The following is a 14430-nucleotide window of genomic DNA, read 5'->3' on the forward strand; positions in this document are numbered from 1 at the left end:
TAATATAAAAATGTCACCAGACAGAATCCTAAAAAGAAGAAAACATATCAAACAGAATGCAACCAAAAACGAAAGTAAGAGCTCACATCTGTGTTTTGCCCCAAATTGCTCAATCATTTCTTCACTGTTTGGTGCTGCTGTGTTAATGGGTAATCAGTCATCAAATAAAGCAGCTGACTGCGGGTCGATCCGGACACTCTCGCTGTGGTTTCTGTCACTCAAAGACATAAACACCACTGATACTGAGTCCCATCATGAATATCAAGCCCATACTATGGATCCTACTCTTCGCCTCTGTCCAGGAGGGTAAGCATTTCACTTTTGTGTTGCACTTATTGTACATTTAAGTATGATGATGTGAAGTTTGTACGCATCCAAACCATATGGCTGTGTTCCCGTGCTGCCTGTGTGTGCGTGCAGACATGCATGTTTGTGACCAACACTGTTTGTGCTCTAGTGTACCTGGAGGAGTATGAGTATGAAGATGAAACATATGAGGATCCACAGCCTCAGAACTGCTCAACCACAGAGAGCATCAGGGGTGGACGTGTCACGTACTCACAGGTAAAAATAATAAAGTGAGCTGAAGTGATTAGTTGATCAGTTGATAAAGCAAATAAGAAGACAATTTGATAGTTGATTTATTAATCTATTACAACAAATATTCTGTGGTTCTAGCTTCTTCAAAGTGATTATCATTTGAAATCTAATATATTTTCTGGTTTTTGAAGCATTGGTCAGACAAAACAAACAAAGACATCATCTGTTTGGACACTGGAAATTTGCATTAGTTATTTTTCTTTCTTTTTCTTTTAATGTTTAAAACCCCTCACAATAATCTAACGATTGTGACAGCTGTCATATTAATCCACGCTGGAAATAACTGTTGCAACCCTTCTGTATACACCTGTATTTTTAATCTCCTCCACTCAGGATGATGTGTTAGCTAAAAGACTATTTTACACCAGAGTGAAAGACTGCTCCTTTAAAATCCTATGTGTATTTTTGAGCCATGTTACCCTGATGTAGCTGTTTCTTTTGTTTAAAAGACACATCTATGTATAATAATAAAATTTCAGTTAATAGGCAAAAAAACCCAAAGTAGAACATTGCAAAAAAGAGGAAACACAGTGCTCAATAAACAGGAGAACACGGACCAGTGGAAAAATGAAGTCGAGTAAAAAGATTGTGAAATGGAAAACACTCCAAAACAGAGATTACAAAGTCCTCAACAAAACACAAGCACGGGAACAGAAAGTAGACAAAATGGAGGACAGTATAATTAATGCAGTATGTTAAACGAAAACAAACCCATCAAGTAAAAAAATATATGTATAATTTAATTTGAATCATGCAGGTGAAATTGAGGGACAACACTGATCTTGTACTTAAGTTACCAGTCAGCGGTTACAACTCCATAATTTACTTATTATTATTCAGTTGTGCAATAGTGACTTAATAGTACAATAATTCTGTGCAACATTGTTTTAATTGCACAAGAATTGGTTCTGTAATTCAGCTGCTGCAACACATTTGTGCAATTACTGAACTGCACAATATTCTTTTCAGTATCCTTATTTATTCTACTTACACTACTTTTGCATGTATTTCAACATATAATGTACATGCTACACATATTCCTCTATGTTCTATATATGTGATTTATTATAATTTTATATATGATCTACAATTTGTTTATTTATTTTACCTTCATTTAACCAGAAAGTCCCATTGAGATCGAAAATCTCTTTTACAAGAGAGACCTGGCCGAGGTAGCAGCCAATCAGAACACATCAAAATGCAACAAATACAACATATAATACGAAAATCCATGATAAAACAACAGCTATTCAAACATAGTGGCCTCTCAAGAAAAACAAGCACACGTCTCTGTCTTCACATTCTTTATGATGTCTTTAAATTCATCAATGGATGTAAGTGTTTCTAGTTTTAGATCTTTTTGAAGACTGTTTCATGTCCAAGGTGCAGAGCAGGAGAATGCAGTTTTCCAGATCTGTTCAAACCAGGTTTACATTAAAAAGAGTCAGTATGCTACTAGACCATAAAGCCCCACTTCCAAAAGAGAATCAAGTGCTTAATTCATGTGTTACATACTGTAGCATAATACTCATGTTTTTATTCAACTTAAAATGTTACATACTAATTTTAAACGTTGCATAATGCACATATTCTTATTTGCACACTTCTTAGATGTACTTTGTTCTAAATATCTATACTATATATCTGAGACGCTGTAATGTACCACAGTTTTATTACTACTATTTACCTCCTGAGATCAATAAAGTATTTCGGACTCTAATTCTGATTCTTAGGAACTTAGGAGGGTCACTTTCCATTCATAATAAAAAGGAACTAGGTCAGGAAAGAGAAAGAAATCAAGCATCTCTTTACTGGAAAGCTCCAGGGTACTTAATTTAGCTCCAGAAGTGACCATGTGTTTCCTGTACAGGGAGGGCTGGAGGGCAGTGTGCTGACCTATGAGTGCGGCCTGGGCCAATACCCTTTCCCGGTCAGCTTCAGGCTCTGCAGCGCTGAAGGGGACTGGTCGCCTATGAGATTAACCAATGGCAGACTGGTGTCACAGGCCACATGCAAAGGTAACGATTTGGATGATGATGCATCTTATTTCACATGTACACCACAGTACTCTTGCCCTCATCCTCTTTTCTATCCGTCATCCTCTGTCCTTCTCCCAGATGTGTTGTGTCCAGCTCAGCTCCAGCTGGATCATGGTGACTTCTGGCCCAGGGACCAGTGGTCCAGTGTTGGGACGACACAGACCTTCTCCTGCCAGGAAGGCTTCACCCTGTACGGGTCAGCCCAGAGGAACTGCACCCACTCTGGGGAGTGGACAGGAACCACTCCCATCTGTGACAACCATGGTGAGGACGAACAACAGTACAAACATTACTCATGATAAAGCATCAGTCATCTGTGGGATGAAATTATGAACAACACATGCTTATATTCCTCCCTCTTACATCAGTGCAACAGAGAATATCTGCTTTCACGAGTCTCTGAGTGCAGTTCATAGAGACTATGGTACAGTGAGCATGCACTAACTAAGCTCTTACTTACCGAGGTTTACACTGTAAAGCAGCTTTTAATGAATGCATGTAAATCAGGGGTGTCAAACTCATTTCAGTTCATGGGCCTTATTTAGCCGTATTTGATCTCACCATCACATTTTTCATTTTCTTTTAGCATTTTATTTATGTAACAGGTGATGAACAGCCGACTTGTTTTAAGAGAAAAATGCAGTTTCAGCAATACGTCTCAGTTTTTCCACATTACCTCAATTTGAGGCTTAAAGGAGAGTTCAGGATCAATCCAAAGTCCAAGATATTTAAAAAGTTAAACTTTATCAACAGGAGAGCCATCATTAAAAGAGATATGTAAATCAGTGGAATGTGACCAGGAGTGTTGTTTACCAAAAACCATGATGCAGGATTTCTTCTTATTCAGTACAAGTTTGTTGTTATGAAACCATTCTTGAACCAAATTTAAGTCAAACATAAAGAATTCTGGATTTGAAAGATTTGAAGTGTAGATAACAGTGTCATCGGCATACAAATGGGTGTGACAGTTTAAACAGACTTTGGGTAAGTCATTTAATAAAAATGATTGTGCTAAAAGTCCCCAAAATAATACATCTGAAAAACTCAACAGCAATGTCTCTTTCCAGAAATCATGACCAGACTACCCAAGATAATCCACAGACCTTGCTGTGAGCAGTTTTATGTAGGAACTATTTTCTTTCTATCGAACTTGCCATGATCCTTGGTTTTGGTTTCATATCCTGAGTTTTTCTGTTTGTGTTCCTTGTTTCATGTTGTTTAGCTCATATTTAATCTGCTGCCTGTTTTATTTTGTAGATTCTCTCCGCATGTGTCATGTCTGGGTTAACTTCCTGTCTTTGTGTGTTTTCCCACCTGTTTTCTGTCACACCTGTCTCGTTGAGTCTTGCCTGTTCCCTGAGTCTTCCCTTCACACCTGTTTTCTGTTAAGTCTTGTCTGCTCCACCTGTGTTGTCAGCCAATCCCTGTTTCACTCCTTTTGCCCGTGCCTTCCTTCTCCAGCTGTGTCTCATCCTGGTGATTAGTCTTCTGTGTATATATACCTGTGTGTTTCCCTTTGTCCTTTGTCAGTCCATCTACGTACCTTCTGCGTAGTTTCTGTGTTTATCATTCCTGGTCTTCATGTCTTTTCCTGGTTGGTTTTAGTATGGATTTTAGTTCTGCTCCCATATGTTTTTTTTTTTGTTTTGTTTTTTTTGAGTTGCCTGCCTTCATTTGGAAGTCCTTCATTAGCTACATTAAAGCTCGCCTTTTGTTGGATTATCTTGAGTAACCAAGTCGTGATTTCTGGGAAGAGACATTGCTCTTGAGTTTTGGCACTTTGGGCACCACAAGCTGAGTGCCATCTAGTTCCATTATATTGGACAGAAGGCAGACATCATATGTTTGATTTTGGGGTGTGCCTTAAACAGGCCTCTGTGTATCAAGTCAAAGTACGACATAATCATCTTTTGCAAATAAAGTTACTTTTTTTTACATCTCTATGTGAGCACAAACACCTATATCCTTTTAAAAGTGGTTATGACCTCACAAACAACTTATCATTGTCTGCTGTTGACCCTCTGCAGCTGACGATTGTGGGGACCCAGGGATCCCACCAGGGGCCCAGAGGTCAGCGGGCCGCTTTCACACGGGGGACAAGGTGATCTACTGGTGTCAGGCTGGTCTGAATCTGCTTGGGTCAGCTGAAAGGGTTTGCCTGGAGAACAGGGAGTGGAGTGGCACAACACCACGGTGCCAAGGTGCCAAGTTACTGTTTCTATGCATACAATAAGTGTACAACCAAGAAAAGAAAAGATGACTAATCTAATCACTGAGTTAGCACTGATATTATCATCAAGTGTACAGCAAGCTGACATCGAGGTAGCACCAGAAAAGTATGATGAGCTATTATGGTGCAATAAAACATTCATGCATGATGTCTTTGTGCTTCTGCAGGCCCCTATACCTATGACTCCCCCAGCTTTGTTGCAGAGGCCATGGCGGGGTCACTTGCAGGAGTCATGGATGTCCTCTCACCAGACTCCAAAAGGAAAAGTGGGTTTAACTTGTCTCCAGCATATTGACATTTTAACAGTGTTACAGCACAAACATCAAGAAGTCCAAAGTGCATGAACATACACTTGAAGAGCAACTAGCTGGATTCAGTTGATTAAAAAAAAAGTGCTTTGTGTGTATGTGTAAGATGCAAGGACGTCCTTCGCCCGAACCTTCCGTGTGGCCAAGGGCAGTCGTATGAATGTCTACATTTTACTGGACACATCGGGAAGCATTGGAAAGCAGGCCTTTGAATTATCCAGGAATGCCACCATCGCTCTTATCCAAAAGGTCTGTGCAAAAATGAGCTTACTGGATTCACTATTAAATGGTTACAGAGTCTTGCAAAAGAGAGAAAAATTCACATTCATTCATGTTCTATAAACCAGTTTGTCTGTAGTGGGTGTGAAACATACATGTCTTCGTTATTTTCCTTCTAGCTGGACAGCTACGAGGTACAGCTTAAGTTCCATGTATCGTCATTCGCCAGCGAGGCTCAAGACATTGTAGACATCAGACAATCAGATATAAGTGGGAGCATCGACGACATCTTATATAAACTGGAGGAGTTTGACTACCATAGTAGGACTGGGCTTGTTATCACTTGGTCACTTACAGTATCCATTCATGTAATCACCACATCCTTTTATCTCCTGCAGTGTGATATTCTGAGGTACTCCTGAATCAGTACAGTACGCTACAACCGTGATGCACCAATCTGTTGAATTAAATATTTTTAAATAAACAAATGTATTTTTCAGTTGTCTAATTTTTTTGCATCTGTGTATCTGCAGGCCATGGAACTAAGACAGGCACCAACCTCCATGCTGCCCTGTTCCGTGTCAGTGAGGTGATCGCCTTCCTTAAGCAAAACAGTGCCAAGAACCATTTTAATGAGACTCAGAACATCATCGTCATTGAAACAGATGGTAAAGACCCAGGAAATGTCTCCCAACTCACACTGAAAAAACATCTGTTGTGCATCTTCAGCTCATAAAAGTCCTCAACCCATCAGAGCTCTTTTAATATCGGAAAAGGAAACATTATCTTTTATGTTTTTCCGCCTGCAGGTTACTCCAACACAGGCAAGAAGCCTCTGGTTGCTCTGGCACGGATCCGAAATCTGCTGGGCTATCACGAAATATCCCATGATAACACAGATGAAACAATGCTGGGTATTAAAAGGAAACAAATATCGTTAAATGTTCTAATACACCATGAACAGTGTATATTTACACTGTTAGTGTATTTTTAGTGTGTTAACATGGCTGCCTATGTGTGCGTAGTATAAGTCATTTTGTGTATGTGATTTCAGATGTCTACGTGTTTGGTGTTGGGGAACAAGTGAACAAAGATGAGCTGAACTCCTTAGCCTCAAAGAAACGTGGCGAGCAGCACGTCTTCTTTTTGAAAGACTACAAAACACTGGGACAGGTGTTCAACAGCATCATTAGTAAGTATGAGACCGTTCTCAACTCGAAGGTGCACAACCATGTGTGAAGGAAAAATTAACTTCAGAAAATTGAATTTCAATAATTAATAATTAAATTTTGAGAATACAAAACACTTGAACCCACCAAGTGGTATTATTGCTGGCACCACTGTTGCAAAGACAACTGGATTGTTCCCCATTTTCCTCAGAGCCAACCAGCTACAGAGTTACTCCGCGGTTGTTCCACCGTCCGCCATTCTTTGGTAACTGGGAATAGCTACCGATCGCTACCAGGGAAAGCACTATCCTCTTCCTGTTTTGACTGCGCAGTGCTTGAAAAAACTTCCTTTGTGCCATAAATCTAGCTTTCAAATCGTACCCGGTGGCTGGCATAATTGACCTATGGCTAAGCCACGCCCCCCTCCACTCACTTAGACAAACTATCAACATTCAGTGACCAGCGCTATGGCAGGTGTCACAGTACACGACATTTCGCAGGAGGCAGTTGATGATTTTTGGGGACATAACGATCAGATGTCATTGAGAAGTAACCAAAAGGGCCTAAACTACGCATTGGAAGGATATATTCATCATTTTATTGTTGAGAAGGTAGATGAAAAGCTTAATTACAGATTACAAGCCAAAATTTACAGGTCACAGTGTACGCTTGTGAACCGCATCTCGTTGCCGTCGCCATCAAAGACAACAAGTTTAAGTGCCACTGAAGTTAAGGTTTTTGGCTCAGAATATGAGAAAAGGATAACTGCCTTTTTACCATCTTTAGTGTCTCTCCGTTAGTTACAGTATTTACACTGAATCATTCAACGTAACGTTTGCCAACCTTTGTTATCTCTGCGATTACAGATAAATTAATGAAGCTAAGCTCTAGAAGTTAACGTTAGCTTAACTAGAGCCCTATGGGCAACAGCTAACAATGATGTACGATCACCAAAGTACAAAAACTAGAACAAAATAGGTTAATGAATTCCCAACAAACAAGGTGACATGATGAACAACGCAGCTAGGAGCTAACGTTAGGCTAACTTTAGCTAATGTTAGCTAGAGATGTTAAAGATAACTTTATATGTTGCCTCAAACACAATGTTGACTTACCTTAGAACAGATGTAGACATCATTGTTAATCTTATTCATGTTGAGTTGATGTTGTGGTCTAACGTTACCACACAACTTTATCCAAAGCAGACACTTTTCTCGGTTGAGATGTGGTTTAATGTGTAAAAAATACACCTCGTCGCCCAGCCTCTCAGGATACCTTGTGTCAGAGTTGCATGTACCCCATGCACACCGTTTGACCATTTTTAAACTGACTTTCTGTAATGCATTTCAATGGACGTCCAGGCAGAAAATGTCCGAGTGTATGGGAATCATAGATTGTATAGATGGGAATGGCTATACGCACTGTCATTGGCTCATCGTGGTTAAGGGCGGGACTTAGCCATAGGTCAATTGTATAGTTAAAGTGAGACTTAAAGGGAACCTGTCTTTTCTATGGCCATTACAGTTTACGTCACAATGAAAACTGTCTATTTGCAAAATCGTGTCTATATCCACTTTACGGCTGCAATGTTGTATAAAGTTCATACCAATATTTAAGTTACTGATGTTAAACCATGTGAATGTTTCATGATGCAGGTGACAAGAGTGTGACGATGTGTGGTGTAGCTCAGGAACAGGCGGGGGATGAGACAGCCTACACCAGACCCTGGCACGTCACTCTGAAAAGTCAAAGTGTAGCCTCAACGGTCAGTCACTACAATCATAAAAGAGATTAAAAAATATATATATTTTTATATTTCAGAGTGGATTTTTACATGTAAACTCTTACTCCCCTTGTAGAAGACGCCGTGTGTTGGATCCATTGTGAGCCAGAACTGGGTGCTGACAGCTGCTCACTGCTTTGCCAGAGCGAGCACAGATATGCGTCATGAGGTGCTCATACATCACGGTCAGTGTCAGTCATGTCAGTCAAAGCATAAACTCTCAGTGCCTTACTCAACTCATTTAGCTGCAGTACTGTATTGTAGCAAACAGCAGGACTAGTTTCTATTAACCATCTTGTTGACTTCAAGCCCTATCATGTTGAAATAACAAGCAGCTTTTTGGTTCCCAGGTGAGGGCACGGTGGTTCCCAAGAGGGTGATCATGCATCCCAAGTACAACACCAGGGCACTAAAACACAGAAATGTATCTGAGTTCTATGACTACGATGTCGCTCTGGTACAGGTGAACACGAGTATACCACTCTCCTGGAAAGCCAGGTAAGACAGGCTGAGAAAAGATGCTTAACTGTTGCCGCCAGGGTTACATATATCCAATGAGCTAAACTCAAGAGACTGTGCTCCACCGATAAAATTACCCCATGAGTCGTTTTTACAGCCAGCTTACTGCTACCCATATATTGTTAGGCAGTGACCCCTTGTGATCGAAGTTATTATGAGAGGAGCAAAGGAAGAAGTTGGATGACATAGTACCAAGAGTGTCCCCATAGGGAAGAGGTCAGGTTGGATGGATGGGTCAAAAAACCCAGGACTTTGAGCTGAGAAGCTGCTGTTCATGTCCCGTGTAAAAAGCATGGATGTATAAAGAGAAATGGTCACAGCATCGGAAGTGGCTGTTTATTCCTATGAAAGTTGATCAGTGATGCATGAAGCCAAAAACGTTCAACTTTCCAGGTATAAAATGATCTGGATCTTCCACATCGTGAGGACCATAGAGCAAGAGCACCAGAGACTTCCACCAGCTGAGCCGGCTACTTCTGGTTTAGCCCTCTGTTAAACTGAATACAGATAAAATGATTAAGTCCTTTAAATGAGGGCAAGGCAGCAGAGGGGAAGCAGTTTTGAATGAGGTGGTCAGAGTATGAAGCAGCTGTTGCCCACATGCACATGCACAGATTTTACTCTGCCAAGCTCAGTCACTGCCTGACTTTAGCTGATCAAATAGTGGGCATCACTGCATCCGAAAGAAAACAAGATGGAGGAGCTGATAATGTCTGTGTCTGAACACCAATTATGGAACTAGCAACTTATAAGGACAACCAGAAGAAAAACTGGGCTTTGGATAATATTTCTACCAAACTTCAGACAACTGGTAAATTGTCCAAATATGTTGAAATCTTTGGTAGTTTCAGTGACCTCTATTGTGTTGCTACAGTATGCAGCTACAAGCTGCTTTTAAAAGTGCTTGCTTTTTGGGGAAAACCCAGGTCAGCTGCTGTCAGGGCAGTTACCATGCTGCGAATCAAAGCAGTTTTAGTTGTGCGTCTCTTCTAGATTTTCAAAATGTTATCGGACCGAAACTCTGATAGTGAAACAAATCATTATGATGCTCCAAAAATGTACCTGCTGATTTACAGATGTCTCTTTCACAATGTAACTCTAAGGGAAAAAGTCCTTTTGGGTGGCATCACGTGACGGACATGGAAGTTGTGTTTGGCCACTGTGTCAAATCTGCTTCAAAGCCTGGTGCTGTTCCTGGGGACTTAGTGAAAACAAAAGTCAGTGACTGAGTTTTTATATATTCACGGTCACAGGTCACATACATTAATGTGCACGTCACAAACATATTTTTGTTAACCCAAACCATAATCTTTTCCCCGATATAACCAAGTAGTTTTGTTGCCTAAACCAAATCATGACTGTTTTACACCACTTACCAGGAAGAACAGCAGACCCATCGCTATTCTTCCAGTACTCAGTAAAATGATGGAGAGAATAGTCCACTCACAAATACAGGATTACTTTGACTGTAATGGTTTGAACACAAGATTTCAACATGCTTATAGACGTAACTACTCCACTTGTTCTGCCCTTACAGAAATGACAGATGACTGGTTTAAGGAGATGGATAATTCTATGATGACTGGTGCAGTATTACTGGATTTTAGTGCAGCATTTGATGTCATAGATCACGACTTTCTATTTGGGAAACTAAAATGTTATGGATTTAGTCCAACCGCCATCTTATTTATGAAGAGTTATCTCTCAAATGGGACACAGAGGGTCCGACTCCAAAGGGCTGAACTGTGGGGTCCCACAGGGGAGCTGCCTCGGACCACTCTTGTATTCCATCTTCACAAACGACCTGCCATCTGTTGTCTGAAAAGCTACTGTACAAATGTATGCGGATGACTCTACGTTGTATTATGCTGCAAAGACTATTGGAGAACTGAATTATCTTCTATGTGCTGAGCTAAATGAGGTCTTTGATTGGATAAAACAAAAGTTGGTGTTGAGCATCTCAAAGACTAAATCAGTTGTTCTGGGATCAAGTTATAAACTGTCATCTACACCTACAATGAGTTTGAACTTGTCTGGGGAAACTATAGAACAGGGATAAAGTCAAATTACTGGGTATAATTATAGATAGCCAACTGTCATGGGCTGAGCACATTGATGCAATAATTAAGAAGATAGGCGATGGTATCTCCATGATGAGAAAATGTCTTCCTTATGTCCCTGCACATATTATGGAGCAGGTAGTGAAATCTTTAGTCTTGAGCCACCTGGACTATTGTGCACCTGTATGGTCATCTGCATCAAAAAGTGTACTCAAGAAATTTGGAGGATTTGATACAACTTAAAGGCACTGAAAGGCTGACAAAATGTTTTGTCATGAAAAATGTGTGTTGTTTTTCCACACTTGTTTAGCTTACAAAAGGGACACAACTTATCCAACTAACACAAACATTTCTGTGTGTTGACTGTGTGTCATACAACAGACCTATCTGCTTGCCATGCACCGTACCAGCCAGCCGAGCAATGAAGAAAGTCAACTCCACCTGTCAGCAGCACAGTATGTGACCTTTTGACCTCTACACTCTACAAATGCAGAGACTTTCATATACTAAGAGTATGGAAGGATTATTTCCAATATTAGGACAGAGATCTGAGACAAAAAATCATTCATAAATTAGGCATTCTCAGTAAAATGAACGTGTGTACACAGGGAAGGAACTACTGCCCTACAAGGAGACTCCTGCCTTTTTCATTCATAAGAACACTGAACGCAAAGAAACACATATTCACATCGAGAGTCAGGTGAGTGAGTCACTGTGGGCTGCTTTCATGCTGCTACTCAGTAACACAGAGGAAATGGTCTTTATAATGTGAGTGTTGCACTATAACTCATGTGATGTCTGCAGAGGCCTGGCTGTGTGGAGAAGGCGAGGCAAACACTCAAAGACCCCACCAATGTGACTATGGATGAGTATGTCCCTGACAGATTCCTCTGCACTGGGGGATCCTCAGCATACAGGGATGCTATCACCTGTAGAGGTCTGGTCTCTGCACTTACTGTATCATCGCCACCACAGTTTTACCAACATCGGATTCACATTTGTTAAATGTTGTCTCTTTTTGTGCAGGTGACTCTGGTGGATCTCTGTTTCTGCAGAAAAGAAAGCGCTACTTTCAGGTCAGCAAGTTTCTCACTTAAAAAAAAAAAACGTCATTAAACACAGCGCCATAAGCATCATGTGGACATTTCTCTGCTTTCATCTCCAGGTGGGAGTCGTGAGCTGGGGCACCACAAACATATGTGATTCACTCGACCCAGCTATGAGAGGGTACAGCAGCAGCAAGCCGCCTCCTGATGCCCGAGACTTTCACATTGACCTGTTCAAGATAATGTCATGGCTGAAACAGTATCTGGGTGAGGACATCCAGTTCCTGCCTGAGGTCAACTAAGAACGTCCAGAATCAATTAGCTGAGAGCTGCTTGGATTAAAGAGAAACTTCAGTATTTTTCAACATGGACACTATTTTCCCATGTTTTTGTGTATGAGTGACTAATAGGAACCGACATTTTTAAAGTGGTCCAGTATTGAGCAAGAACGCTGCGGCCAGCAATCTAACCATTTGGGACCATTGCGTTCCATTAATGTACCCTCACTAGAAATGTTGTATAAGTGTCTAACAACAAAATGGAAATCACCCTACAGAGGAATAAAAATTTTTTCTTTATCTTTAGCTTGATCTTGGTCTGTTTGTTAGTGTGTGTAACCAAGACTCACTCAAGGAGTCTTGCTCTGCAGTCTGGCGTCCCCATGGTCCTGCCTAGGAAAAAAAAATTGGAGGCCTACATCACTGTCTCTAAGAGGCCATGGAGCACTCGTTTTTTAAGATACTGCAAAGCTAGTGGTATCTTGTGAAACTAGACAACCTTTGCATCCATTGGTATTAACAATGTCAACATAGCCTGACCAGAAAGGAGGTAAATAACTCCCCAAATTAAGGTTACATTTTGGCGAGAGAAAAGCTGGCATGGCTATTTTCAAAGGGGTCCCTTGAACTCTCATCTCAAGATATCTGAATGAAAATGGGTTCCATGGGTCTCCCCCAGCTTGGGCTTGTTCCCAGTTCCCCAGTTTTGTTCCTTACAGTCAATGTACTCCTTCATATTCAAGCTGTGTCTTTGTCTTTTTAAGGAAAAGGACAACCAGCTTATTTGAAGGACAATGAATCACCTAACATACATTACATATTTCATGTATTATATACGTACTAGTCCATACCCATTGAGTGCACAGTTTCCCCTCGTACAGTGTCACATGGTGTGTGTTTGGGATACAGGTCATAGGAAATTGCAGATTAAATAGTCAACTGAACCCATTAAGAAGAGCAATGTATTCAGACAGAGGTTTTGTGAATTTGATAGTACGATTGCTTTATTGAAAGTACAGTAGTACCATTGCCAATAGTGGGATAGTTAGTGGGCTAAAACTGTACATTAGTGGTTGAGGTAAAAACATTCGGCCACAGGTGGAGCCACAGCGTTTGGTCGCATTTTAGCCATTTTTATGCATTTTTCTGTTGTTATAGCGCCACCCAGTTGCCAATTAGAGTTAAATGTCTCCAGTCACCTTGAGGCATCCTGTTCTACATATCTACCAAGTTTAGTAAAAATCCATATGGCGGTTAGGCCTAGATAAGAAATTAGCTCTCTAGCGCCCCCATTTTGTTTGATGGGGTCAATAATGGAGGGGTCCCCTCAGATTATGTGTGGTCATATGCCTACAAAGTTGCGTGGTGATGGGTGAAACCCTTGAAATGTTATACACCTTTATGTGATGAGCCACGCCCTCCGCAATATTCATTGCCTTATAGAAGCTCAGTTTTAGTAAGTTTTCCAACTTTTGCCAAGAGGGAACTTCAGATATTGGTCCCTGTATCGGTTGCTATAGCGCCCCCCTTTGGCCAATTGATGTAATATTGCTTCATTCGCATCCTCCCATGACCCTCTACCACTGTGCCAAATTTCACATGGATTGACCAAGTCAGTGAGGAGAAAAACGTCAAACAGAGACACAGAGTTTTCATCATTACATAGTAAGATAGTAAGATTTCAGTATGTGAATCCTGAACTCTCCATAGTGACATAGTTTTTATCTAGCCTCTAAAGCCTACTTAAACTGCATAATCAAACTCCTGAAATTCATTTCTGACTTTAGTTTTGGTGTACCACCCAGTGGCCCCATCGGGCTGCCCCTATGAAAAATGTCTTGCCACAGAGTTGAGTTGTAGCAGGAAGACAATATAAACACAAATCAGGTGAAAGGTACAAAAAGATTTTTGTGTAGGATCCTGTCCATTATGTTTTTAGAATAACAATCTGGGCCTGTTGGTGCCAAAAACAAGCACTGTTAATGGACATATATTGACAGTGCGCTTTGCCCTAATTACACTGCAGCCCATTTCACAACTGGCTGCTGCAGCACTCGTCCTCAATACTGGACCGATTTCAAATTTTTCCTTGGGCATTTTTCATCCAGGAAAAATGTCTGAGTTTCCATTTAAGCCACAATAACGATGGATACTTCAACAGAGCTCACGTAGTAATGTA

The 14430-nt window shown here is 40.8% G+C and overlaps 1 protein-coding gene across 1 annotated transcript; it reads left to right on the forward strand.

Moving 5' to 3' along the window:
• The first annotated feature begins 143 nt into the window (after positions 1-143).
• On the forward strand, positions 144-12557 carry LOC117259163 (complement C2). The gene is made up of 19 exons (XM_033630413.2): positions 144-306; positions 458-564; positions 2471-2618; positions 2718-2903; positions 4667-4840; positions 5037-5135; positions 5284-5426; positions 5576-5717; positions 5930-6064; positions 6206-6310; positions 6451-6588; positions 8221-8330; positions 8425-8533; positions 8699-8846; positions 11309-11382; positions 11536-11627; positions 11732-11864; positions 11954-12003; positions 12093-12557. Exons 1-19 carry the CDS (start codon positions 255-257, stop codon positions 12273-12275), a joined length of 2328 nt encoding a protein of 775 aa, XP_033486304.1. The 5' UTR covers positions 144-254; the 3' UTR covers positions 12276-12557.
• Positions 12558-14430: the final 1873 nt, after the last annotated feature.

The sequence above is a fragment of the Epinephelus lanceolatus genome, chromosome 4, assembly GCF_041903045.1.
Source record: "Epinephelus lanceolatus isolate andai-2023 chromosome 4, ASM4190304v1, whole genome shotgun sequence".
In the NCBI taxonomy this organism is placed as follows: Eukaryota; Metazoa; Chordata; class Actinopteri; order Perciformes; family Serranidae; genus Epinephelus; species Epinephelus lanceolatus.

Bases quoted from the DNA above. Each gene is read 5' to 3' on its own strand.
- LOC117259163 (XM_033630413.2), top strand. From the start codon at position 255: ATGAATATCAAGCCCATACTATGGATCCTACTCTTCGCCTCTGTCCAG. The intron at 5,427-5,575 runs GTCTGTGCAAAA...TTTTCCTTCTAG, and splicing joins CCATCGCTCTTATCCAAAAG to CTGGACAGCTACGAGGTACA. The intron at 8,847-11,308 runs GTAAGACAGGCT...GTCATACAACAG, and splicing joins CCACTCTCCTGGAAAGCCAG to ACCTATCTGCTTGCCATGCA.